General features: G+C 44.8%; 1 protein-coding gene and 1 pseudogene across 1 annotated transcript; both read left to right on the forward strand.

The window, feature by feature from the left end:
• Nucleotides 1-5,229: 5,229 nt before the first annotated feature.
• On the forward strand, nt 5,230-27,918 carry LOC140586332 (tripartite motif-containing protein 16-like). The gene is made up of 7 exons (XM_072708143.1): nt 5,230-5,820; nt 6,614-6,709; nt 7,277-7,510; nt 7,687-7,846; nt 8,186-8,245; nt 12,755-13,125; nt 27,769-27,918. Exons 1-7 carry the CDS (start codon nt 5,230-5,232, stop codon nt 27,916-27,918), a joined length of 1,662 nt encoding a protein of 553 aa, XP_072564244.1.
• On the forward strand, nt 14,993-25,436 carry LOC140586339 (tripartite motif-containing protein 29-like; annotated as a pseudogene).
• Nucleotides 27,919-27,968: the final 50 nt, after the last annotated feature.

Raw genomic sequence — 27,968 nt, forward strand, 5'->3', positions numbered from 1 at the left:
AGAACTTAGGATACAATCTAAGACACCACAGGCCAGAGAGCATCACCACCTACAGCACGATCTACAACAGCTTTTTCCCAGCCACAGTTAGACTGCTGGCTAAGGATATTAATGTGGGTAAGAAATACAGCCCCCCCACTTCCCCCAAGGACATTACCTGGACAGTTAGCACTCCAAAGAGGCAATCAGAAACAACAGAGGACTACAACCTCACTCTCATTCTGTGTCTTCCTCTTAGTTAGTCAAATAACTCTTTAAGTGCAATAGCCTAACAAACATGTGCAATACTCCACTTTTATGTGCAATATACTATCTTAATATTATTTCTGTGAAATAATTCACTCATCCACCCAGGCCAGGCAATCTGTATCCTGTATCTGCATCTGTACACAGTGTGTATCCACTTACTCCGTCCTGCAATTAGTGCATTTGCTGCTTTTATTATTAATATTTTTTATATTACATTATTTTATGTTTAAACTCTCTTCTCCTCTGTCTCTCTATTTAGTAAAAATGACTCTGGGAGATATGCACAAGAATTCCAATGTACTTGTACTGACCTGTACCTGTGCAAATGGCAATAAAGATATCTATCTATCTAATTTTCTGCAGGAAGGACATGCCCTAAGTATATAAGCTGTTTGAACAGAATAATTGGATAACTATTTTCAGGTAATAAAGTTTTAATAGTAAGATTTGAAGGATCTGGATTGAACTCTCCAGGTTCACTGTCATGGCTTTGATTGATTTGATTCGCTTACGGAGATTGAACATGTCCTGTTCTTTTCTGACATCTGTGACCAAGCGTCTGGCTCTGAATAATTTTATCTATGAGTAGTTAATAAGCCATGTTTAGTGATACACATATCTGAGTAAATCACCAAAATGTGCTCATAGTCTCAGCTGCTGTTCAAGGTCTGGGAAATAGGTAAATCCTGTAAATTAGGATTCTTTAAGTGATCTTAAATCCCTCCCCCCCCCCACTGTGTATGTGTGGGGGGGGATTGCATGCCACTGTATACCTGTATATGGATGGTATGACAATAATGCCCACTACGGGACACCCTGAATGGGATGCCAGTCCATCACAGAGCAGCCACTCATACATCATCACACACTGGGGACAAGTTACAGACACTAGTTCACCTGGAACACACCCATACAGACACCAGTTCACCTAGAACACACCCATACAGACACCAGTTCACCTGGAACACACCCATACAGACACCAGTTCACCTAGAACACACCCATACAGACACTAGTTCACCTAGAACACACCCATACAGACACCAGTTCACCTGGAGGACACCCATACAGACACCAGTTCACCTAGAACACACCCATACAGACACCAGTTCACCTAGAACACACCCATACAGACACCAGTTCACCTGGAACACACCCATACAGACACCAGTTCACCTAGAACACACCCATACAGACACTAGTTCACCTAGAACACACCCATACAGACACCAGTTCACCTGGAGGACACCCATACAGACACCAGTTCACCTAGAACACACCCATACAGACACCAGTTCACCTAGAACACACCCATACAGACACCAGTTCACCTGGAGGACACCCATACAGACACCAGTTCACCTAGAACACACCCATACAGACACCAGTTCACCTAGAACACACCCATACAGACACCAGTTCACCTGGAACACACCCATACAGACACCAGTTCACCTAGAACACACCCATACAGACACTAGTTCACCTAGAACACACCCATACAGACACCAGTTCACCTGGAGGACACCCATACAGACACCAGTTCACCTAGAACACACCCATACAGACACCAGTTCACCTAGAACACACCCATACAGACACCAGTTCACCTGGAGGACACCCATACAGACACGGGGCAGAGCATGCAAACTCCACACACACAGAGCCTGGAGTGGGAGTCGAACCCACAGCCAAGGGGGCGTGAAGCCACTGTGCGGCCAACTGAAACACCAAGTCACCCTATATACACACATTATTATTATTATTATTATTATTTTATTCCCTCAGGCTCGGAGTCCATTTACTGAGACTAACTACCCTGCATTGTCATTACAGTATTACACTGACAATAGGGTCCCATGACATGTGTTAGTAAGTTATTAGGACTTTCAGTTAAACTGAGTGATACAGAATGAACAACTAAAAATCAGCTATTATCAATTCACAAAAAGCAGCAGAGAAATGCATCTTACTAAACCTAGTGTATTTCATCTTTTGTACAGAAGTTGGAAATAACTAAAATAAAAATAAACGTAATAAAAAATATGCAATTATACACATTGGTCAAATTTAAAAAGTATTTCGTATATGTTTTCCCCGGGATAAAATTTGTCAAGTGAGGGGGAAACATGGAGAGACCAAGACATCACAAGAAATTATACAAAAATAAAAGAAAACACAAAGGCATCCATGTGTGTATATTTTGGAAGCAATATTAGTAAAAATTAAAATGACACAGGTGCTGTGAAAGTCGGCTCTTTTAGCTGACACTGTTCAGGTATGTTGGGTACAATTCATACAGTCTTACTGGCGCCACATAAACCAGTAAAATGTCAAACGTTCACTTATCAGATGAGACCTTATCAGGGTTAAAGCATTACTAAGGGATTGTCTCATGCAGAAATCCTATACAGCAGAAGTGGCTGGAGACCTGCTTAGGTAAATGGCACAGAATCAGATAAATACTGGAAGGTAACATTCTTAAAATGAGCATAAATTCCAACACAGTTCTTAAAAATGAAGTTCATAATCATTCATTATCATGTAACATTAAATGTGACTTTAAACAGATCCTAACAGTCTGTGTGATTGTGGGGAGGTGTGAGGTCTCAGGCTGTGGGCTTCTTTGTGATTGTGTGTGTGAGTGTGTGCTCTGCTATAAACTAGTATCCTATCCATCGTGCCCCCTGTCCTTAGTGTGTGATTGTGTGTGTGAGTCTGTGCTCTGCTATAAACTAGTATCCTATCCATCGTGTCCCCTGTCCTTAGTGTGTGATTGTGTGTGTGACTGTGTGCTCTGCTATAAACTAGTATCCTATCCATCGTGTCCCCTGTCCTTAGTGTGTGATTGTGTGTGTGAGTCTGTGCTCTGCTATAAACTAGTATCCTATCCATCGTGTCCCCTGTCCTTAGTGTGTGATTGTGTGTGTGACTGTGTGCTCTGCTATAAACTAGTATCCTATCCATCGTGCCCCCTGTCCTTAGTGTGTGATTGTGTGTGTGTGAGTGTGTGCTCTGCTATAAACTAGTATCCTATCCATCGTGTCCCCTGTCCTTAGTGTGTGATTGTGTGTGTGACTGTGTGCTCTGCTATAAACTAGTATCCTATCCATCGTGTCCCCTGCCCTTAGTGTGTGAGTGTGTGTGTGACTGTGTGCTCTGATATAAACTAGTATCCTATCCATCGTGTCCCCTGTCCTTAGTGTGTGATTGTGTGTGTGACTGTGTGCTCTGATATAAACTAGTATCCTATCCATCGTGTCCCCTGTCCTTAGTGTGTGAGTGTGTGTGTAAGTGTGTGCTCTGCTATAAACTAGTATCCTATCCATCGTGTCCCCTGTCCTTAGTGTGTGAGTGTGTGTGTGAGTGTGTGCTCTGCTATAAACTAGTATCCTATCCATCGTGTCCCCTGTCCTTAGTGTGTGATTGTGTGTGTGAGTTTGTGCTCTGCTATAAACTAGTATCCTATCCATCGTGTCCCCTGTCCTTAGTGTGTGATTGTGTGTGTGAGTGTGTGCTCTGCTATAAACTAGTATCCTATCCATCGTGCCCCCTGTCCTTAGTGTGTGATTGTGTGTGTGAGTGTGTGCTCTGCTATAAACTAGTATCCTATCCATCGTGTCCCCTGTCCTTAGTGTGTGATTGTGTGTGTGAGTGTGTGCTCTGCTATAAACTAGTATCCTATCCATCGTGTGCCCTGTCCTTAGTGTGTGATTGTGTGTGTGAGTGTGTGCTCTGCTATAAACTAGTATCCTATCCATCGTGTCCCCTGTCCTTACTGTGTGATTGTGTGTGTGAGTGTGTGCTCTGCTATAAACTAGTATCCTATCCATCGTGTCCCCTGTCCTTAGTGTGTGATTGTGTGTGTGAGTGTGTGCTCTGCTATAAACTAGTATCCTATCCATCGTGTCCCCTGTCCTTAGTGTGTGATTGTGTGTGTGAGTGTTTGCTCTGCTATAAACTAGTATCCTATCCATCGTGTCCCCTGTCCTTAGTGTGAGTCTGTGTGTGTGAGTTTGTGCTCTGCTATAAACTAGTATCCTATCCATCGTGTCCCCTGTCCTAAGTGTGTGATTGTGTGTGTGAGTATGTACTCTGCTATAAACTAGTATCCTATCCATTGTGCCCCCCGCCCTGTGCCCCCTGGGACAGGCTCCAGGCTCCCACCCCCCTGTACAGGATAAGCAGTAATTGAAATGTGTTGGATACTTTTTCAGTATTTTATCTGTCTGTTCCTGGGTTTGGCTGAAGCCTTTATCTTTTGGTTTGGATTTAGTATTTTAGCATGTTAGTGCTAATTAATTAATCTAAAAAAATGCATAACTGCATTTTGGGAAACTTTCTGTTTGTTTGGATGGCAAATTAATAACTCCTGAAAAATCATCTTCCTGAAACAATATAAGAAATTTGACATTTACAATATATGCTGTATCCTTCAACATGTAAACAATGTGAAAACCAAACCTGTGGATTGACAGTACATATAAACGTTTGTTCTATCTATTCCTGTTACAGTCAATTTATAATCGCACATACCTGCATATTACACCTGATACCATATAATAGCTTCAAATTGTGTCGTCTTTTTTTTTCAAATCAGCGGCATCTGGGGAAAAATTCAAACCAAATCAGCTTCGAATCAAATAGAAATTCATTCCCTACATAATTGTTTTTTTTCAAGCTTTCTGCCTTCTGCTTAATTTCTATCTAACATAAAATTGTCAGCTTATAGGTTGTTAGATTAAAAAAACAATGAGGGGAGCAGTTATACGAATATAGCTAAATAATTTAACTAAATTAATGTGTGTTTTGTTGAAAAACTCCAACTCCAGTGTTTGCCCAGTCTGCTCTTCTCAGTCTGGCCTCAGTCCAAAACCACACCTACTGCAGCCTGAGAAGCAGGAAGTTCCTCCCACTCTCACATATAAAAAGAACTGTAGAAGAAAACAAAAATTAATCAAATTGGTGTTTTTTTGGAAAATGGCAGTAGCCAATGTCGCAGTGGATCATAATGAGTTCAGCTGTCCAATCTGTCTGGATCTACTGAAGGATCCAGTGACTATTCCCTGTGGACACAGTTACTGTATGAGCTGCATTAAGAGCTGCTGGGATCAGGAGGATCATGCTGGAGTTTACAGCTGCCCCCAGTGCAGACAGACCTTCACACCCAGACCTGTTCTGGGCAGAAACACCATACTGGCTGAAGTGGTGGAGAAACTGAAGAAGACTGGACTACAAGCAGCTACTCCTGCTGACCATTATGCTGGACCTGGAGATGTGGAGTGTGATTTCTGTACTGGGAGAAAACACAAAGCTGTCAAGTCCTGCCTGGTGTGTCTGGCCTCTTACTGTGAAACTCACCTCCAGCCTCACTATGAGTCTCCAGCTTTTAAGAAGCACAAGCTGACTGATGCCACTGGACATCTGCAGGACAAGGTCTGTTCCCAGCATGACAAACCCCTGGAGGTCTACTGCCGTACCGACCAGCAGTGTATCTGTCTGCTGTGTGTGATGGATGAACACAGAGGCCATGATACAGTCTCAGCTGCTGCAGGAAGGGAGGAGATACAGGTCAGACCAGAAATACTCATAAAAATTATAACATTTATTTGAAATTAAAATGGCTTTTGTCATAATGTATTTGATTTTCTCTGCTATGAAGACACGTAGATCTAATCTGGTGGGAAAGTGAAAGAAAAATTGAAAGTGCAAGATGTTAGAAATTGTAAAAAGTTCTCATTGAATTTCTATTGAAAACTCCTTTTAAATGTCGAACCATGTGGCTACTGCTGAATACATGCAGCAAGCAAACAGGGTCAAGAGGTTCACTTACTGTTTAGCTGTGCATCTGAATGGTGTGAGATGTGTGAGATAGGTTTTAAATATGGTGTGATTGCCACTGCTAAATGTGGTGCTTCCAGCATCTCAGAAATAGCCACTGTCCTGGGATTTTCATAGACTACAGTTTACTGAAAATGGTGCATTAAACATAGAGCACCCAGACTGTGGCAGTTCTGTGAGAGAAGATACCCGTTAATGAGAGAGGGCAGAGGAGAATGGCCAGACTTGTTAAAACTAACAGGAAATAACAACTCAGTGCAACAGTGGTGAGTCAAAGGCTCTTTGTCCAGTTTATCTTTCCTACAGTAAATAAATCATTTAAGAATATCCATCTATCCATCCATCCATCCCCTAACCGCTTATCCTGGTCAGGGTCACAGAGAGCGCCTGGAGCCTTTCCAGGGCAGCAAAGGGCACAAGGCTGGGGTCCACCCTGGACAGGATGGTTAAAATGTAATCTTTGGTAGTAACTGATACTTGTTTGTTTGTTTGTTTGTTTGTTTGTTTGTTTTGCTACATGTAGAAACAAACAGGCAAAACACAGAGGGAATTTCAGCAGAGAATTCAGATGAGAGAGGAGGAGCTGCAGGAGCTGAGAGAGGCTGTGGCCTCAATCACAGTGAGTATGAACCTGAAGATAACTGGTTTGTGATCATCTTGGATCTTCTCTCTAATTCAACAGATTGCAGATTTATAAATTTGTGGGGAATAATCATTATAAAGTCACTGTGATTTACTCTGGATCAGAGGTTTGGTGGGGCAAAGATGTCAGATAGGATTTAACTAACCTGGGATTACAGGCAAAGGTTATTTATTTGGAAAAATACAATTTAAGGCCCAATTGAGGAAAGGCATATATTCCTACAACTGTGTAATGCAAATTAACACCAAAGAATTGCCAATAAAAAAGACCAAATGGTGTCAACCAACCTGCCCCATGCAGCCACCAGTCTCTGCCAAATCCCTGCAGCTGACAGTATATGAGCTTAATGAGTGATAATTTCCAATCAGTGCTGGCTGGGTTTCAGTACCTGAGGCATCCAGCATGGTGACGCTCCAAACCGCAGCCCTGTGCTGTTTTTATACCTCCTGTCAGCTCACATCACTATTGTACAATGAGGCTCTCTGGAGTCTCAAAAGGGGACAATTGTAATTTACTGTCCTCTGCTCCTTGTGTCACCAACAGAGCTCAGCACAGTCAGCAGTGGAGGACAGCGAGAGGATCTTCACTGAGATGATACGCTCCATTGAAAGAAGACGCTCTGAGGTGACAGAACAGATCAGAGATCAGGAGAAGGCTGCAGTGAGTCAGGCTGAAGGAGACATGGAGAGACTGGAGCAGGAGATTGATGAACTGAAGAGGAGACACTCTGAGCTGGAGCAGCTTTCACACACAGAGGATCACATCCATTTCCTCCAGGTAACAGAACAGCTACTCTGACAATATGAAATCCAGAGTATTCAAATACTGTAGATGCATGTACTCATTTGTGTTTTAACTAGTCTGTCATTTGTCAGATGTTAATGCTGCTGCTCATTCGATTACAATGCACATTTGTTTTGTTGAAGCTATTTACTCAGACTGTGTGTTTGTAGAGGTGCCAGGGTCTTCCTGTTACTCCTGAAGCTGGATTTGGACCCAGAATCTCTGTCAGTCCACGCTGCTCTTTTCGGAATGTGAGAACTGTGGTTTCTGAACTGAAGGATCAATTGGAGAATGTTTGTGAAAAGAAAATGGCAGAGATCCATCACAAAGGTTACTAAATATATTTTCCAGTCTTATCATGCTAAAATAGACTACGTAGAGAGAGTATGCAGTACAGGCAGCCTCATGTTTGTGTGACTAAGTGAGTTTCTGTTTTCAATAAGACTAAATCTTTCTGAAAACTGATGAAAGAGCTCCACACTGCACCATTGGTAAAACCCATATCACATGACTAGTGTTTCTTCTACATTATGCAGTTTGTTAAAATGTCTGTTATTGTCCCTCATAATGATAATAATCTACTGCTGGTGTCTCCACAGTTAGTGAAGTCCATCTCCCACAAGTAAATTCCTTTTACTCACATCCCTGTTTCTCTCTGTCTCCTTCTAGTTACCAAAGACACCATCCTACCAGTATTAGTGCCCAGGACCAGAGCAGAACTCTTACAATGTGAGTCTGTTCACACACACGCTTCTCTCTCCCTGTATGAGGTGGAGTGTGTTTTATTGTGTTTCGTTTTCTTCTGCTAGGGGAGCTTCTCTTTCTCTCCCCTGCTGCCTCCTGGTTTTCCAGATTTACATGAGTTGTTTATGTCAGGAGCCATTTGAATCCAATTTGAATGCAAGCAAAGAAAGGCAAGTTTATTCAGGGTGCTTTTCCACTGCACCAGGTACAGTATTTTCAGTACTTTCCCTTTTCCATTGACTTCCGGTCAAGTACCAGCACCCAAAGTACCAAAGCAGCTGGGGTATTTTTTGGCACTTCAGAACTTTGGGGTGAGACTTGCAAACACGTTCATTGTCGATTTACAAGACATTTTAAACAAGCCTAAAAGCACAGTCACATGACATGACTTGGTGGCAACTCCAGTCCGTACCTAGAACTGAGAAGGATGGCTGTGAGGGCTCTGAGGGCAGATAAGGAGGCATTTGTAAGACAAATCTGTGAGCAGGTGACACACCATCTGTGGTCTACTGACCCAAGTCCTGCTTACAGAGGAATCGAAGCATTACGCAGAATACGCACATCTGTATCTTTTCCTCGGAGACTTGCAGTCAGGGCAGATGATGAAACAGTCCTTATGGATGACCCTGCAGTTGTGACCCCGTAGCGTCGGCTACTTTGAGTGGTTATTTAAAGCTGACCCTCCAGCTAGGATGTTGGACATCTCTGGGTCCATGGATCTAGAAGCTGATACTCCGATCATCTGTGAACCACCCAGTCTCACTGAGATTGCACGGGTGGTGAATCGGCGGGGGGTAGGGAAGGCCGCAGGGATCTGTGGTATCCGGGCTTAACTTCTCCAGGCTGGTGGTAAGGCTGTCCTCTTGGCATTGCAGGCAATCTTTGCATCCCAGTTGGGAGTCAGGTGTCATCCCAACTGACTGGAAAACAGGACTTGTAGTCCTTATCTGGAAAGGGAAGGGTGATCGCCTGGATTGCGACAGCTACAGGGGGATGACACTGCTTTCAGTGCCGGGTAAGGTCCTTGCAAGAGTCAGCTTGCCTGTCAGCAACTGGAGCAGTCTGGTTTTACGCCCAAGAAGTCTACCATCGACCGTATCCTTGCACTGAGGGTTCTCATCGAGTGCAAGAGCAAATATCGGCAGAGCTTCTTTGCAGCCTGTTGATTTTCGTAAAGTGTTCGACTCAGTTGATCAAGTTACTCTGTGGGACATCCTCAGACTTCGCAGGATCCCCCCGAAGTTTCTGGAAGCTATGGCTGGCCTGTATACCGGTACTGTGAGTGCTGTACAGTGTGGAGGGAGAACATCTGCGTTCTTCCCAGTTGATTCTGGGGTTCACCATGGGTGTGTTCTTGCTCCTACTCTGTTCAATGCTTGTATGGACTGGGTGTTGGACAGGGTCATGGGGTCCAGCAGCTGTGGGGCATCCGTTGGTGAAGAAAAATTTTATGATTTTGACTTTGCCAATGATGCAGTGCCTTAGTGAAGTCAATGGAGGCTCTGATCTGGGTTCTCAAGAGATTGAGCGAGGAGTCTGAGTTCCTGGGATTGCGGGTGTCCTGGATAAAGACCAAGATCGAGGCATTTAATGACCTCTTAGGCACAGCCATGAGTAGTGCGTCTATCTGCAGGGAGAATGTTGACCTTGTCGAGAGATTTACCTACTTCAGCAGCAACATTCATGTCTCTCGTGACTCTTCCTATGAAGTCAGCAGATGGATTGGAAGAGCATGGGTGGTCATGAGGTCGCTGGAAAGGGGAGTGTGGCGCTCCCGATATCTTTGCAAGAGGACGAAGGTCCAAGTCTGTAGAGTCCTGGTGCTCCCTGTCTTGCTGTATGGCTGTGATACTAGGACACTATCCAGTGAGCTGAGATGAAGACTGGACTCCTTTGGTACTGTATCTCTTCGGGGAATCCTTGAGTATCGCTGGTCTGACTTTATGTCAAATGAGCAGTTGCTAGAGGAGTCCCAAATGTCCAAGACACAGGATTTAATTCCACAAAAGGGCAGGCAACAATACATTGACACTACAATGACCGGACTCGGGAAACAAACGGAAACGCGGACTAAATACAATCGACTAATTGACAGCGATCAGGAACAGCTGGTAAACACGGGGAAGTTAACGAGTTAACAAGGGGGCGTGGCACACGAGAGGAGCGGACGATTGGGGCATGACAGAACCAGTCCCCCAAAGACGCGCACTCCGGGCGCGCCCCAGGGGAGGCGACGGACGCGATGAAACCGGGGACACGGGACCTGGAGAGACAAAAACAAGAGCAAAACACTCAATGGGGCACAGGGAACAAGACAGACATGCAAAACAGACACAGGGACAGCAACTCAGACAACAACTGACAAACCACGGGAAAAGCAAACAGGCACAGGGACAACACCGGAGACACACGGGAAACACCAACGGGAAGAATGAAGGGGCCAAGAGCGAACGAAGGAGAAAAAGGAGGACGAGGAGCAGACACAGGGGGCACAAAGGCAGGGGGCAAGGAGGCAAAGGGCAGGGGGAAACAGGGAGCCGGAGGGAACCCCGGCAGGCGAGGGGCGGAAGCCGCAGGGGCCACAGGTGACTACGAGGAGGGAGCAGGAGGGAAGGCCGAAGGTGAGGAGGAGGAAGGCGAAGGGAGCAACGGAGGAGCCAAGGAGGAAGACGAAGGGGACACAGGTGAAGGGGAGGAGGGAGCAGCAGCAGCGGCAGGTGAAGGGGCAGCCGCCGCCGGCCAAGGCAGAGGCGACCGACGAGTCGGAGGCAGGGGACCCGCAAGTGACCGGCGAGGCATCGGAGGCGGGACCGCAGCCGACCGACGAGGCACCGAAGGCGGGACCGGAGGCGATCTCCGAGCCGAAGCCAGGGGGGACGCAGGCGAGCCGGGGGGCAGGGCGGGTGGGACCCACCCCCGGCGCAGGTGTCCCCTCCCCTTCCGGGAGACCGAGAGGCAGGGACCCGGCTGGGGTCTGTCACACTGGGGTGACGGTGGAGAAGTCATGGGGGAAGTCCCAGGGGTAGCCACAGGGGTAACCACGGGGGTAGTCACTGGGGAAGTACCTGCGGTACCTGTGGGGGCATCGCTGCGGGGGTGTCCATGGTAATCAGGGATTCCCCCTGAGCGAAGCTGGGGAGAGAGAAGCGGCTCCCAGGCGGATGGTTGAGGTTTCCTCTGGTGCGTCTCCCTGTCCGCGTCTCTTCCACTTTTTCTTTGGCCGTCTGCCTGCAGCGGGCAGCGGCATTGGGGACACCTCCGGCAGCTCAGAGAGCAGACCAAAAGGCAGTCTGCTGGCGAGGGCTGCTTTCCGCATGTTGGCCTCAGCCGCCGCAAGTTGTTGCGCACCTCCCTCGCGAGGTGCGCATCTCCGGGTAGGGATGTCTCCTCCAACACGTCCCTGCTCCGGCTGGCCATAGCCAGAAGCAGGGGATCCTCCCGGACTTCGGGCTGACGAAGCCAATACAAAACCTCGTCGGTCATTCTGTCACGATCCATGTGGGCGAGCGAGCAGGGAATCAGGATCGGTCACACGGATATCCAAGAAACAGGGTTTAATTCCACAAAAGGGCAGGCAACAACACATTGACACTACAATGACCGGACTCGGGAAACAAACGGAAACGCGGACTAAATACAATCGACTAATTGACAACGATCAGGAACAGCTGGTAAACACGGGGAATCCACATGGGGTTAACGAGGGGGTGTGGCACACGAGAGGAGCGGACGATCGGGGCATAACAGCAAGCTCCCCAACCTGACCTGAATAATACTTTATGGTAGCATCCGTGCAGGTATTGTGATGTGTGTGTTTTTTTTTTGGTTCTCATTGTAGATGGATTTTCATGTTTGTGTGCAAGTGAATTTCTGTGTTTGATCCAAAGACATCCAAAGATCCTGAAAAAACTGGCACTACAAAATCACTTAATTCATTTTGTTTTTTTCCCCCCTTTTAAAAAAGGGCTGGTTTGGGTTTAAAGACTACTGGTTTCATAAATTAAAATGGTAGTCTGGGTAGTTCTGTACAAATACTTTATATTTCCTAATTACATCTTTGTTTCTATGCAAAATTCTGGTATAGTTGTGCATCTTTAATGAAAAAAAAATCCTGTAGTGTTTGCCAAACAGGCTGTGACACCGAACGTCTCCTCAATCTGCGCTTAATGCTGATGGAGGGAAATGTGTGTCAAAAGTGGTGTAAAGGAAGTTCACAATTAGAAGTAAATACAAACTCTGTTTTAGTGGTAATCTTTGGTGCATAATTTTATGGGTAATATGTTCAATAAATGTTGCTTGTAGTTATATTTACTTGTAATTAAGCGAGGAGGCAGTCGGAGCGCCGCAAACTCGGGCAGCTACATGAGTAGATTGGGAATAAAATGTGTGTATTGGAGCGAGTTCTGTGTTAGTGAGTGTGTGAGGTGTGACAGTGATAATGATGGAGATGCTGGGCTTCGTGATGGGATTAATCGCTCTTCCTCTTGCCTACAGACTCCTGCCAGCTGACGCTGGACCCCAACACAGCAAACAGATACCTGTCTCTGTCAGAGGGGAACAGGAAGGTGACATGTGGGGAAGAGCGGCAGCGATATCCTGATCATCCAGAGAGATTTGACAGCTGGAGCCAAGTTCTGTGCAGAGATAGTCTGACTGGTCTCTGTTACTGGGAGGCTGAGTGGAGTGGAGATGGAGCCCAGATAGGAGTGACTTATAAAGGAATCAGGAGGAAAGGAGGGAGAGCTGACTGTTTGCTTGGAGCCAATGACAAGTCATGGATGCTGCGCTGCTCTCCTGACAGTTACTCTGTCTGTAACAATAAGAAACAGACTGTCATACCCATAAAGCCCTCAGGCTCCCGCAGAGTAGGAGTGTATCTGGACTGGGCGGCTGGTACTCTGTCCTTCTACAGAGTCTCCTCTGATGGACTGACCCTCCTGTACAGCTTCACCTCCTCATTCACTGAACCCCTCTGTCCAGGGTTTTATGTTCATACAAACACCTCAGTATCTCTGTGCATGCTGGGATAGCTCACAGTGTGCTGGAGTAATCATTTTTACCTTATCAGAGTGTCACATGTTGCCAGGTCTGTCATGCCGTGCATTCCTTCTCCCTCATTCTCTCCCTTGTGTAGCTCTAACGAGTCACACCTGTTACCTGTTTAATCTCACCTCTCATTTCAGCCCTTGTGTGGATCACCCCAGGTGCATCTCGTCTGCTCCCTTTATGACCACCATATACCCATCCTCTGATGGCTACTTCCAGCAGGATAATGCACCATGTCACAAAGCTCGAATCATTTGAAATTGGTTTCTTGAACATGACAGTGAGTTCACTGTACTAAAATGGCCCCCACAGTCACCAGATCTCAACCCAATAGAGCATCTTTGGGATGTGGTGGAACGGGAGCTTCGTGCCCTGGATGTGCATCCCACAAATCTCCATCAACTGCAAGATGCTATCCTATCAATATGGGCCAACATTTCTAAAGAATGCTTTCAGCACCTTGTTGAATCAATGCCACGTAGAATTAACGCAGTTCTGAAGGCGAAAGGGGGTCAAACACCGTATTAGTATGGTGTTCCTAAAAATCCTTTAGGTGAGTGTATATATATATATAATTACTATTGTAAATATATATATATGAATATTACAATTGTCATAGTTATACTCTCAAGGTTCACCTCTCAACAGTCAATTTAAATGCTATATTGAATTTCTATTTTATTAGCAGGCCACCATCACAGCCTATATAACATATATTGCAAATAAATACTTTTGTAATTTTTTGTACTTATCAACTGATTACAACACTACAACATATATAAGTAAGAAACCTTTGCAAAACCAAACTTACATGCAGTACAATTATATACAATAAAGCAACAGTCACTGGCCATTATTTTCCATTAATAAAATTCTACAGTTTTATCTGGCTCAATGGGGAAGCTATTGAGCCGCCCATCACAGGCTACATATGGAAGCTATTGAGCCGCCCATCACAGGCTACATATGGAAGCTATTGAGCCGCCCATCACAGGCTACATATGGAAGCTATTGAGCCGCCCATCACAGGCTACATATGGAAGCTATTGAGCCGCCCATCACAGGCTACATATGGAAGCTATTGAGCCGCCCATCACAGGCTACATATGGAAGCTATTGAGCCGCCCATCACAGGCTACATATGGAAGCTATTCAGCAGCCCATCACAGGCTACATAGGTCATGCTAAGGTGTTGGACTCTGTTCTGTGTTTGCCCACCTTTATTTATCAGATGGCTGCACTTTCACCTCTCCTGGAGCCGAAACCTTATCGTGGTGGAGGGGTTTGCGTGTTCCAATGATCCCAGGAGCTAAGTTGCCCGGGGCTTTATGCTTTATCACTTCTTAATTAACTTTAATGAACTTCTTAATTTAATTCTTTAGTAACTTAAATCCAACATCATGCTGTTGTTTCATGTTAATTTTGGCCATTTTTTGGGATTTATTACTTTTTTCACCCATGTTTGGTGACTCAGTGCGTGGCTCCTTTGTTTACCCTCGAGAGGAGCTATTAGCGCGGCGCCCTGCAGCGCTGCTACCGGCGGACAGACCCGACATCCCCAGCGAGCTGAGAAGGAAGAGACAGGGGTGTCGAGCCGGGAGGGAGCATCGTCGCCCAAGAAGAAGACAATACAGACCATCTCTCCCTTCCATCATTATGGGGAATGTGAGATCTCTCCCCAACAAGATGGATGAGCTAGCGGCGCTAATCCGGTACCAGACTGAATTCCGGCAGTGTAGCATCATGATGCTAATGGAGACCTGGCTAACACCGCTAACTCTGGACAAGAATGTGCTGCTGTGGGCGGACAGGACAAAGGAGAGCGGTAAGAGGGAAGGAGGGGGACTGGCTGTGTTTGTGAACGACAGATGGTGTAACCCTGGGCACATCACTGTGAAAGAACAACTATGCAGTAGAGACATCGAGCTGTTAGCTGTTAGCATGCGACCATACCATCTCCCCAGGGAATTCTCGCATGGTATCGCGATAACGGCGTATGTTCCTGCTGTGAATGGTCCTCCCACCACCTTCGACATAGCAGCTATTGTCGCATGTTGGACAGCGTGCTGCTCACTAGGGTACACAGTAAAGGAACTACACAGCGAAAGATTAGTAACAGAGCAAGAATAATCACAACTCCTATGAAAAGCGCCTTCATAACTGCTTGCTGCCAACTTCCCCACATATTATACCACCAATCAAAATTCCTGCGTGTTGACCTACATCTCTTACCATCTCATCCTGTAACACCTGTGATTTAACACTCGGATGTGTACTCTGTCTCCTGGTGAGCTGACTGGCTTCCCCTCGTCTGTGTCTTCCTTTGCCGTCTCTGCTTTCCGTTTTCCTGCTTGAAAATAACTTTGCATATTTGAGTTAGACACCCCATGTACAACTTCAACTCATAAACCTTGTTTTTTTTTTTTTTTTGTCCGTAGCACTCGCTCCTTGCGCAATGGTGAAGACCAGAGACTGGGATCGCCTAATTTGTGGGAACTTAGGTGCCCTCTGGTATCTGAATTATCAAAATGTGCTGTCATGCCCTGTTTTGTATGTTTGGCCGCTTACTGTGAAACTGAGCTGCAAATTCAAAGTGAATTTAACCGCATAAAAGAACAGATAGTGCTATCAGTCAACAGCAGGATAAGATCTGTTTCCTGTCATAATGAAGTTCTGGATGTTTATTTTCTTACTGATCAAAAGTAGATCTGTTATCTCTGTACGATGGATGAACACAGAGACCATGATACAGTCTCAGCTACTGCAGGAAGGACAGAGAAACAGGTAAATCCTGCAAGTTAAGATTCTTAATGCAGGCTCACTTTGTCATGTCTGATAGTGCTGGGAGGCATAAAGTAACCCCACAATCAGCCTTAGAGATGGTTATACCCTGAAGGGGACTTTATTTCAGAGAATACAGCAGTGAGTAAGTCCCTACGCACCTACTGAGAGTTCAAACAGGAACAGGAAGACAATGACAGAACTGGGGAGAAAATTCAATTCAATTCAGTTAATTTTCATTTAGTGTCTTTCGCAACAGAATCGCCCGAAAGCCACCTACATGGGTGTATTGTGATACAACATCATTAAAAGAGAACAATACAAAAACAGGGAAAAGGAAAGAAATAAAGCCAGATGACAACAGATGAGAGGAACCAAAAACTCCCGAGTAGGGAGAGAGAAACCTTTGGGGGACTAAGGTCAACTGGCTAATCGGCCCTCCTGGGAACTAACTTTACTGAATAAGAAAAAGTGGGTTTGCCTGTCAAAAGTGTAAACTGTAATCAAAGTCAAAGTTCATCAATGAGTCAATTCTTCATGCTAGCCTGTACAGCAGGGGTCATCAACTATATTTGTCAGAGGGCCAGAGTTTTACCAGAGAGTCTCCTTGGGGGCCGGACCCCCAAGAAGAAAATCAAATAAAAATCTAATTTTGGCTTAACATTATGTTTAATGTTTATACTTTTTCCATTTCATTACAAAACTGAAGGCATATAGTCATAAATGGTGGTTATTCTGACAAGAGACTCAGTTGTTGTTATTTTTAGTTGCTTTAATAGTGTGGACCACTATTTTCTTTTTGATCCTCACAATTTTGGAATCCAGTCGCGGGCCGGATTGAACGGCTCAGCGGGCCGCCAGTTGATGATCAGTGCTGTACAGGGTGCAGATTAAAGACTGCACCCACAATGTTACAATTTGTAAGTCACATCCATGATGTCACCCTTGCATGGGGCTGAACCAGAACTCCAGGTCAGATGGTACCTACACCAGGCATCATCCAGACATGTGGGAACAAAGGCAGAGAGAATGGGTGGTCAGAACATGCACTGACAGTGTGGTAGATAAAAGTGGCATGTACATTGAGAACTAAGGATGAGCTACAGACAGGTGTGATTACCACAGATGACAAGGATTAACCAGAAAGAGGTGAGAGGTGTAATATCCACCAAAGAGGACTACATGATGGAAAGTATTGAATGATTGTGAATAAAGGATACCAAGCAGGAGAGATCTGTGCTGGTCAAATTGGTGCAGGACAGGACTGATGGAGGCGTAACAGTACCCTCACCCCCCTAGACATGCCCACTGGGCACAGGAAGTATTGCCAAGATGAGGTATTGCCAACACACTAGATGAGGAACCTGGAACAAACTATACTGGGTATATGGGACAACAGACTAGGGACACCGGACCATGACAACACTAAGGGAAACAGAAAAACAAAGTTTGGGGCAACAAACACAGGGGATGAAGACTGGACAGGTGGATCAACAAGCGTCCAAACAACATATTCTAGACTGGCATAACAAATGACAGGGAAGGGAGACAAGGACAGGAAGACACACAGAAAGGGAACAAGATATGAGATACAGGAAGCAGAAACAAAGGTCTTGGACTGGGAAAAGACAGGGAAAGAAAGGAACACTGGGGCCAGAACTTGGGTGGAGGGCAGTTGGTATGAGCCTGGAGTGTTGGAGAGTCGCTCGATGACTGGGGAACGCAGACCGCTGAAACTTACCCTTGAGGCAGTGTGCTGTTGCAAAAAAGTTCCAAACCTCATCTTTGCAAAGTATCATTGGCTCAGTTCCGGTGACCTCACGTGCGTGCAACTGAGTTAAGGCGTAGCTGCTTAGCAAGTTTTCTATTGATCTCCTTTGCAAACTTATAAAATAAATAATTTTATATTATTTTAACAGCTGTAATACACTAGCATATATATAAAATTTTAATGGCTCAGATTAATATAATCCGTGAATAATTAGTTAGCACAGTCAACTTTCAAGGATATTACCTTCCAAATCCAGAGTTTTCCCCACCTCACATGTGTGACGGCCTTGAGAGTGGGTTGTGGATTGGTCATCAGGTGCAGTGCCGCTGGATTGGCAGACCGGAGTGGTGGTCCCCTTATTTAAGAAAGGGGGCCGGAGGGTGTGTTCCAACTATAGGGGGATCATACTTCTCAGCCTCCCTAGGAAAGTCTATTGCGGGGTACCGGAGAGGAGGGTGAGATCAATAGTCGAATCTTGGATTCAGGAGGAACAATGCGGTTTTCGTCCTGGCCGTAGAACACTGGACCAGCTTTATACCCTCGCAAGGGTACTGGAGGGGGCCTGGGAGTTTGCTTATCCAGTCTACATGTGTTTTGTAGATATGGAAAAGGCTTACGACCGGGTTCCCCGAGGTGCTCTGTGGGGGGGTGCTTCAGGAGTATGGGGTACAGGGTCCACTATTGTGGACGATTCGGTCCCTGTATGAACGGAGCAGAATTTTGGTCCGCATTGCCGGTAATAAGTCGGACGTGTTCCCAGTGTGGGTTGGGCTCCGCCAGGGCTGCCTTTTGTCATCGGTCCTGTTTATAATATTTATGGACAGGATTTCTAGGCGCAGCCAGGGTGTTGAGGGTGTCCAGTTTGGTTGCCTCAGGATTGCCTCACTGCTTTTTGCAGACAATGTTGTCCTGTTGGCTTCATCTGCTGGGGACCTCCAGCGTGCTCTGGGGCGGTTCGCAGCCGAGTACGAAGCGGCGTGGATGAAGATTACCACCTCCAAGTCCGAGACCATGGTTCTCAGCCGGAAACGGGTGGATTGCCCTCTTCAGGTCAGGTACTGCCTCAAGTGGAGGAGATCAAGTATCTCGGGGTCTCGTTCACGAGTGAGGGTAGGCGAGATCGGGAGCTGGACAGACGAATCGGAGCGGCGTCTGTAGTTTTGCAGGTGCTTAACCGGTTCGTCGTGGCTAAGAAAAAACTGAGCCGGAAAGCAAAGCTCTCGATCTATTGGTCCATCTTCGTCCCTACCCTCACCTATGGTCATGAGCTATGGGTAATGACTGAAAGAATGAGATCATGAATATAGGCGGCCGAAATGAGGTTTCTCCGCAGGGTGTCTGGGCTCTCCCTTAGGGATAGGGTGAGAAGTTCGGATATTCTAGAGGGTCTCCGAGTAGAATCGCTGCTTCTCCACGTCGAAAGGAGCCAGTTGAGGTGGTTTGGACATCTGGTGCGGATGCCTCCTGGGCAGCTACCCGGAGAGGTTTTCCGTGCATGTCCTACAGGGAGGAGGCCCCGGGGCAGACCCAGAACTCGTTGGAGGGATTATATCTCTCGGCTGACCTGGGAACGCCTCGGTGTCCTCCCCGAAGAGCTGGTAGGGGTAGCTGGGGAGAGGGAGGTCTGGGTATCTCTCCTGAAGCTGCTACCCCCGCGACCCGAACCCCAAACAAGCGGAAGGTAATGGATGGATGGATGGTAATAGTCTGTTGTCACCTTGTTGTATGTTTCATTTTCAAAGAAAGGGCTTCAGCTTCAGACCAGCTGGTCTCACTTCACGCCTCCAGGTTTGTGGGTCTGGTTCCCACTCCTGGTTCTGCATGTACAGCTTCCATGTTCTCCCCGTGTTCCTGTGAGTTTCCTCAGGTTTCCTCCTGCTGTCCAAGATCAAGCAGTTTGGTGAATTAGTGTCTCTTGATTGTCCTCAGCGCGTGACTGAGTGTTTGCCCAGTGATGGACTGGCTTCCCATCCAGGGTGTCTCTGCCTTGTGCCCTGTGCTTCCTGTGATGTGTGTGTCCCATAACCCTGTACTGGATAAACGGTTAATGGAATTTGTTGGGTATTTTGAAGCTGGTCTGTTTACTTTTGGCCAAGATTTGATATTTTAACTCAGTAGTGGTTATAAATTAATATCTTGAATAAATTTTCACAACTGCATTTCAGGAAACTTTATAAGACAGTTACACTCCTACCACAGACACAGAAACAAAATGAAAAAATAAGACAGTTATGTGGTGGATTCTTCATTTTCATTAGATCATCATGAACAAAGTAAAATCAATCCTGTGGCTTATTCTCTCTAAACCTGAAATGGTGTTTTAAGATGATGTGAGGGGGATATATGGCTCTCAAAGGAACAAACAGGCACACTTAGGTTTGCTTCTAAAAACACTTTATTACAAGTAATACTAAATAACCTTGAATTAATATCAATACCGAAATATTGGATCAAAGGCAATGCAAAATAATCCCGTATCACAAGTGATATCTAATAATATTATATATCATTAACAATAATAAAACTGCCAATACAGGAGATTATAGGCATGTATAAAAAAGTAACATTGAAACATGCATACAAAGAAAGTGCAACTTGATATTATTGCTATTGTGATTATAATTAATCCCATCAATGATTGAATCAACACATTGACACTACAAAGCTATTCACACTCGGACGTGCCATCATCACCTACCCTCACTCTTAGACTGGGGAGCCTGTTTCAGTCCTGGCAGGAGACCAACACGTGAGTCCCGAGAAAGTGCTGGGTGATGCGCGCTCTATCACACGGCTGAGCTCCAGTCAGTACTGAGATCTCCCCCTTCCTTTGTACTAATTTTGGGCGCTGCGTGGGAGCAGGGGACGAGCTGGCCAGGCTCACCCCTCCCCTCAGGCAAGGTGTTGTCTAATTTTTAATTTTTGTCCGAGTAAGCAGTTTGCAGTTTCAATCAGAAGTGATAAGACAAGTTTCTATAATCAATGCGTCCCCCCTCCTCCTGAGGATGCGGTGAGCGTCCTACACATACTGACCACTAGGTGCGGTTTCAATCAAAGCTAGTTAGACAGGTATCCTTGGGCAATGCTTTCCCCTCTTCCTGCCGCTAGGCACAGCTTCAATCACAATAGGAATGAGCAGAGCTTTCTCTTCTCTTCTGAAGACTCTTCAGGCAGGTGTCTCATACACTGACCAGTGGTGTGCAAAACATATTGAGCACCACCTTTCCCTGCCCTCAGCAAGCCCCTCCAAAACCCGGGGAAACATGGTAAGAGTCCTTGAATAGGGTAAGCATCCCAGAACAAGGATTCTTTCACATAAGATAAGGATAGTCTGAAACCAGTCATTTGTGGGAAAACAAGTTATATAAGTGATCGGAGAGGGAAAAAAACATGCTTTTGCAGTCTAACCTTCATACAATAATATTATAGGTGAATCATGGACGACGTATTTGAATCTCAGGATGATTAGTCCACACACAGTCAGAATCAATCCACACCTCAATCATCTCATATGTATGTCTGCTAGGTGGAGTTGGAGGGACTCCACCAAACTGTGAATAATGGTGTCGAACGATTACAACTTCCCAAATCATTACAGTGACAGGAGGACACTCAACACATTGTTTCAATTCTATACTACTTGGGCGGCGTGGCCAGTTACGGGGCCACCGAGGGGGTCGTCTTAATACAAACGGTATATTTATAAATGCACATACCTGCATATTACAACTGAAATCACATAAGAGCTTCAAATCACACACGATGTTATTCTGTTCCAAGTTATTTTGTGACGGGTTCTGAGGAACTCAGTGGAATTCTTGTGCTACAGCTGGGGGGAGGGGACAGGTGCATGGGGGATAATAGGCCACTTCGCCTCCTGGGAATCTGAGATGGGGTGAATGCTGCCATCTTCTCGCCTATTTGCTGGAGTAGTGCAGTCAGTGACAGGAGTGGGGACTTTTATACAAGGGAGATGAGGACTAAACAAGGGACCGGTGTGAAGAACTGAGAGACAAAAGGAAGGAGACAAGATGGTCTCTGTTGGCCAAAGACGAACACAGCAGACCAGGAGAAAGACACTTTTATTTTGCATAGAGTTTGTTTTCAGTTACTTATTGTCATTTTTGTTTGTTATTTTGGCCTCATTCACCATGAGCACTTGGATTCCCTTTATTAAAATAAAACTCCTTTTGTTATTCATAATTAAAACACTGTGTGATCCATTTCAGTCTGACAGCTGGGTAGTAAGACGGTGAAAGGTGTCATCCATGTGGTTTGGTGCATTGGTGTGTTTAAATTCTCCTCAGCCTGTGAGTGAGTGTTTGCCCAGTGATGGACTGGCATCCCATCCAGGGTGTCCCTGCCCTGTGCCCAGTGATGGACTGGCATCCCATCCAGGGTGTCCCTGCCCTGTGCCCAGTGCTTCCTGTGATTGGCTCCAGACTGTGTCCCATAACCCTGTACTGAGAAAAGTGGTTTCTGATAATTGTTGGACACTTTGTGAGTGTCTTTTGTTTCTGTCCCTGGGCTTAGCTGAACCTGGTCTTTTTGCTTTTGGCTTAGATTTGATATTTCAACTTAGTTATGGTTATAAATAATATCTTGATTAATTTTACATTTAAATTAACTGTGTTTTAGGAAATTTCATGACAGATACACTTCCACCTTACACACAAAAACAAAATGAAGAAATCCAACATATATGTACTATATTCTTCATTTTCATGTGAATTATACTGAACAATGTAAAAATTAAATCTGTGGGTTGACAATACATATAAAAGCTTGTTCTCTCCATGCCTGACACAGTCTGCCTATACCTGCCCACACCTGCATGTTACACCTGTTACCACATAATAGCTTCAAATCACGTTGCCATTCTGTTTCACGTTTTATTGTCACATGTGTTCCAAGGAACACAGTGAAATTCTTGCACTGCAGGCCAATAAGACTGCTGTATATCATCTGCATCTGGGGAAAATTCAAACAATTGACCTTCTGCACAAACAGAAATTCATTCTTGACAAAATTGCTCTCTTTAACCTTTCTGCCTTTCTATCTACAACATCATACTGTAGCTTGTTTGGGGAAAAACAATGTCAGTGACAGTTACACCAATAAAAGCTAAATAAATGTTTTAAGTGTGTATAATCTGTAATATGCATTATTTTATTAATAAACTTCAAATCCAGCCTGGTCTTATCAGTCTGGGATCAGTCCAAAACCACACCTGCTGCAGCCTGAGAAGCAGGAAGCTCCTCACAAATAAATAACTGAGAGAAAATGAAAGAGATGTGGATTTTGATTTCTGTACTGGGAGAAAATACAAAGCTTTCAAGTTCTGTCTGGTGTGTCTGCTGTGTGTGATGGATGAACTCAGAGGCCATGATACAGACTCAGCTGCTGCAGGAAGGGTGGAGATAGAGGTATGTAGACCTCTAGAATAAGTAGAACTCTTTTACATGATGATGAATTTTCATATGAAGCAAACGTGGAAATTTTAATGTTTTTCCTTTTTTATGTTTGGATGTTTACTTTGAAGGAACTAAGCCTGGTTAGGTAAAGTGAAATAACTTTTAGTATCTTCACTCCTGTCTGAGGCTGTGTTCAAAATCATAATTTTGGTACTAAATGTATAAAGTTCAGAATCAGAATCAGCTTTTATTCGGCAAGTGTGCTGGGGCACACAAGGAATTTGTTTCTGGCAGCTTGAGACTCTCTAGTACACAGACAATAAATGACACTATAGAAGAAATACAAATGTGAAAAATTATAAATATACACACGTGGGTAACACTGTGCAAGTTTAAGGTGCGAGGTAGAGTGCAAACGGGGGAAACTGACAGAAGGCAGGTGACACAGTTTAGCTGTTTATGAGGGTGATGGCCTGAGGGAAGAAGCAGCTCCTAGTTATGAGCAGATGTGCATTGGAAGGTGGTCTGTAAACCCCACTGTACATACATTTACCATCAGTAGAAACAAAGTCCAATTCATCACCCAGTGAAAAGAGTAGAAAATACCTAAATTATAAACTTCAGCCTGACTCTGAGTATATGAGTCAATGGGTCTTTATCCAGTTTGACCTTCCTACAGTTAATAAATCATACAAGATGATCTCTGTTAATAATGAAACAAACTCATTACATCATCTTTTTTTCTCATCTGCAGGAAAAAATGGGGGAAACTCAAAATGAAATTCGGCAGAGAATTGAGATGAGAGAGAAGGAGCTGCAGGAGCTGAGAGAGGCTGTGGGCTCAATCCCAGTGAGTATGAACCTGAAGAGAAGATAAAAGCTGGCTTGTGATCATCCTGAATCAAGATACTTCCCCAGAGTTAATAGATTACAGCTTTATAGCTTTATGGGGATTAATCATACTGAGGGTCACTGTGGATCAGAGGTTTCGTTGGTGCCAGATAGCCAAGGTTAACTAACCTGGGATTACAGGGGCAGGTTATCTATTTGTAAAAATACCATTTAAGGTCCATTTGATCTATTCCTACAACTGTATAATGCAAATAAACACCAAAAATTCAATAAAATGGAAACTCAACCAACCTGCCCCATACAGCCACCAGTCTCTGCCAAATCCCTGCAGCTGACAGTGTATGAGCTTAATGAGTGATCATTTCCAATCAGTGCTGGCTGGGTTTCAGTACCTGAGGCATCCAGCATCGTGACGCTCCAAACCCCAGCCCTGTGCTGTTTTTATACCTCCTGTCAGCTCACATCACTATTGTACAATGAGGCTCTCTGGGGTCTCAAAAGGGGCCAATTGTAATTTACTGTCCTCTGCTCCCTGTGTCACCAACAGAGCTCAGCACAGTCAGCAGTGGAGGACAGTGAGAGGATCTTCACTGAGATGATCCGCTCCATTGAGAGAAGACGCTCTGAGGTGACAAAGCTGATCAGAGATCAGGAGAAGGCTGCAGTGAGTCAGGCTAAAGGAGACATAGAGAGACTGAAGCAGGAGATTGATGAACTGAAGAGGAGACACTCTGAGCTGGAGCAGCTTTCACACACAGAGGATCACATCCATTTCCTCCAGGTAACAGAACAGCTACTTTGACAATATAAAAGCCGATACTGGGGTGGTGTTGGGGGGCGGGAGGTGCTGTGGTGCTCAGCTGGTTAGGAATCTCAGCCTGTCTCATGGCTGACAGAGTCATCATATCACTGCTGGGTCCCTGTTCAAGACCCCAGCTGCTCCGGGGACAGTCTGACCCCAAGCTTTTCTCACTTGTACATTGCTTTGGATGATACCATCAACTAATTAAATATAAAATACAATGTATTAAAATAGTTTTATTTGTATTTATTCAGCTTATCAGGTCAGAAGTTAATGCTCCTCTTAATTTGACTATAATGCACATTTGTTGTGATGAAGCTGTTTAATCAGACTGTGTGTCTGTAGAGGTGCCAAGGTCTTTCTTTTACACTTGAAACTGGATTTGGGCCCAGAATCTCTATCAATCCACACTGCAATTATGGGAATGTGAGGAAGGTGGTTTCTGAACTGAAGGATCAACTGGAGAACATTTGCAAAACGAAAACCGCAGAGATCCATGACACAGGTTAGTAAATAAATACATTTTAAATCCTGTCTGTTCATGTTAATATAGACCATGCAGAGAGAGTGTGTAGTACAGTCAGCCTCACGTTTTTGTGACCAAGTTAGATTTCAATAAGTTTAAGTCTATGTGAAAACTGGTGAAAGAGCTCCACATTCTATAAGCTGCAAACCCCAGATCACAGGAATCATGTTTCTTCTACATTATAGTATCCAGAAATCTGTATTATTTGTAACTTACAATCATTTGCAGTTTGTTAAAATGCCTGTTTTTGTCCCTCATAATGATAATACCCTACTGCTGTTGTCTCCACAGTGAATGAAGTCCATCTCCCACAAGTTCCCCAAAATTCCTTTTACTCACATCCCTGTTTCTCTCTGTCTCCTTCTAGTTACTAAAGAAACTGTCCTAACAGTATTAGTGCCCAGGACCAGAGCAGAATTCTTACAATGTGAGTCTGTTCACACGCACGCTTCTCTCTCCCTGTATGAGGTGGAGTGTGTTTTATTGAGTTTCATTTTCTTCTGCTAGGGGAGCTTCTCTTTCTCTCTCTTGCTGCCTCCTGGTCTTTCACATTTGTGTCAGGAACCTTTGAATCTGTTTGCAGTGTGATGCTGATGTATGATATTATTTTGCTTATTATGTTGTTCTCTCAGGCATCCATGTTGAGAATATGACCATATAAAAATGAACTGGAATAATATAAACAAATTCCTCTAAAATATTTTTTCCAAAAATGTAACAAATGCTACATAACTACATAAGATGAAAAATGGAAAATTAAAATGACAGAAATTAGTCATATATTTTAAAGCCTTAAAACATACCCAAAAAAGTGTTCACTCTTGCTTAATATAAGGACGGAATAAAGCCCAATTCATACTGTTACTGTCTGCGCACAGTGAACATGGGCCTCATTCACCAATATTTTCTTAAGAATTCTCTTAAATTTGTTCCTACAAAATTTAAGAACTTACGTCGGATTCCTGACGTGTTCTTAAGTAGCAGAATTGTTCACACCTTTGTTCTTAAGAATGGTGAATCCCACGTCTTCGCAACTGAAGGCGCGTGCCAGTTTGTCCTAATTAGCAGAGGGAAACGCCCTGCAATTTCCCATAAAAGGGCAGGAGACTGTAGGGCCGTGTGCAAGGAATGGTGAAGAGACGCGCAGGCAGTGAGCCGCTTGGCACTAAGAGGAAAAAAAACTTCAGTAATGCTGAAGTAGAAGTATTAATACAGTAACATCCCTATATAGCGGACTTATACCACTATAATGGAATATCATCTATAAGGGACGAGGTCCGCTGGTCCCGGCCGTGCGCCTTTAATAACACGCAGAAAAAGCATCGGATATAGCGGACTCGCATATAATGGAATTTTGCTTAAAATGGACAAACAATTTGATGATCAGGGCCGCTTTTAGCTGTGGTTTTGTTCGGTTATAACGGACATGCAGGCTCCGCCTACAAGGCGCTTGGCATGCTGGTGATATCCAGCGCAGATACGTACGTAGTCGGGATTATTAATAGTCACGCATCTGGTCAGGTAAAGTTGGATTACTACATGTACAATATAATAATCTATACCACAAGTGTGTCTGCTGAGGTGTGGCATGAGTAAATGGTGTCCTGTAGTTGTGTTCTGGGCATACACGGACTTTGGATAAAATGGACTGTTCATATAAGAAAACATTGGTGAATGTCAGAATCTTCGTAAAAAAGTGCGTACGTGGGGTTTAAGAACAAATTTGTTTGTAAGAACGGTTGGTGAATGAGGCCCAATGACTTTATTGCATCGGTATCTGTTGACTGCACATTGTGAAGAATTGTTAGCCTGCTGGTCTGCTGGAATATCATTGCTGTACTCATGGACCGGTTACAACAGTCTGGCACACAGACAAACGTAATATGTGTGTAGAAGTCTGTGTACAGTATGAAATAGACTTAAAACCAAACCCTCTCTTCTCCTCCATCAGATTCCTGTCAGCTCACTCTGGACCCCAACACAGCAAACAGACACCTCCAACTGTCTGAGGGGAACAGATTGGTGACATGGAAGAGAAAGACACAGTCATATCCTGATCACTGGGATAGTTTTGACTCACTCCGCCAAATGCTGTGTACAGAGGGTCTCACTGGGTGCTGCTACTGGGAGGTTGAGTGGAGCGGGCATTTGATTGGTGTAGCCGTCACATATAAAGGGATTAGCAGGATAGGATGGAGTAATGACAGTGGGCTTGGAAGCAATAACAAGTCCTGGTGTTTGTACTGTGATCCCTCTAGTTACACACTCTGGCACAATAATGATGACACTATTATATCTGGGCCTCGCTCTTCTAAGATAGGAGTGTACCTGGATCACGGGACAGGAACTCTGTCCTTCTACAGCGTCTCTAACACAGTGACCCTCCTGCACAGGGTCCAGACCACGTTCACTGAGCCCCTCTATCCTGGGTTTTATCTCTATGACAGTACAATCAAACTGTGCTGACAAGATTAACAGGCTCTTAAAAGTATCCCAAAAACAATTAACTAAATGAC

This window comes from Paramormyrops kingsleyae, unplaced genomic scaffold (assembly GCF_048594095.1).
Source record: "Paramormyrops kingsleyae isolate MSU_618 unplaced genomic scaffold, PKINGS_0.4 ups39, whole genome shotgun sequence".
Classification (NCBI taxonomy): Eukaryota; Metazoa; Chordata; class Actinopteri; order Osteoglossiformes; family Mormyridae; genus Paramormyrops; species Paramormyrops kingsleyae.

Coding starts and splice junctions, on each gene's coding strand:
- LOC140586332 (XM_072708143.1), top strand. CDS start 5,230: ATGGCAGTAGCCAATGTCGCAGTGGATCATAATGAGTTCAGCTGTCCA. Junction 7,511..7,686: donor ATCACATCCATTTCCTCCAG/GTAACAGAACAG, acceptor GTGTGTTTGTAG/AGGTGCCAGGGTCTTCCTGT. Junction 8,246..12,754: donor CAGAGCAGAACTCTTACAAT/GTGAGTCTGTTC, acceptor TCTTGCCTACAG/ACTCCTGCCAGCTGACGCTG.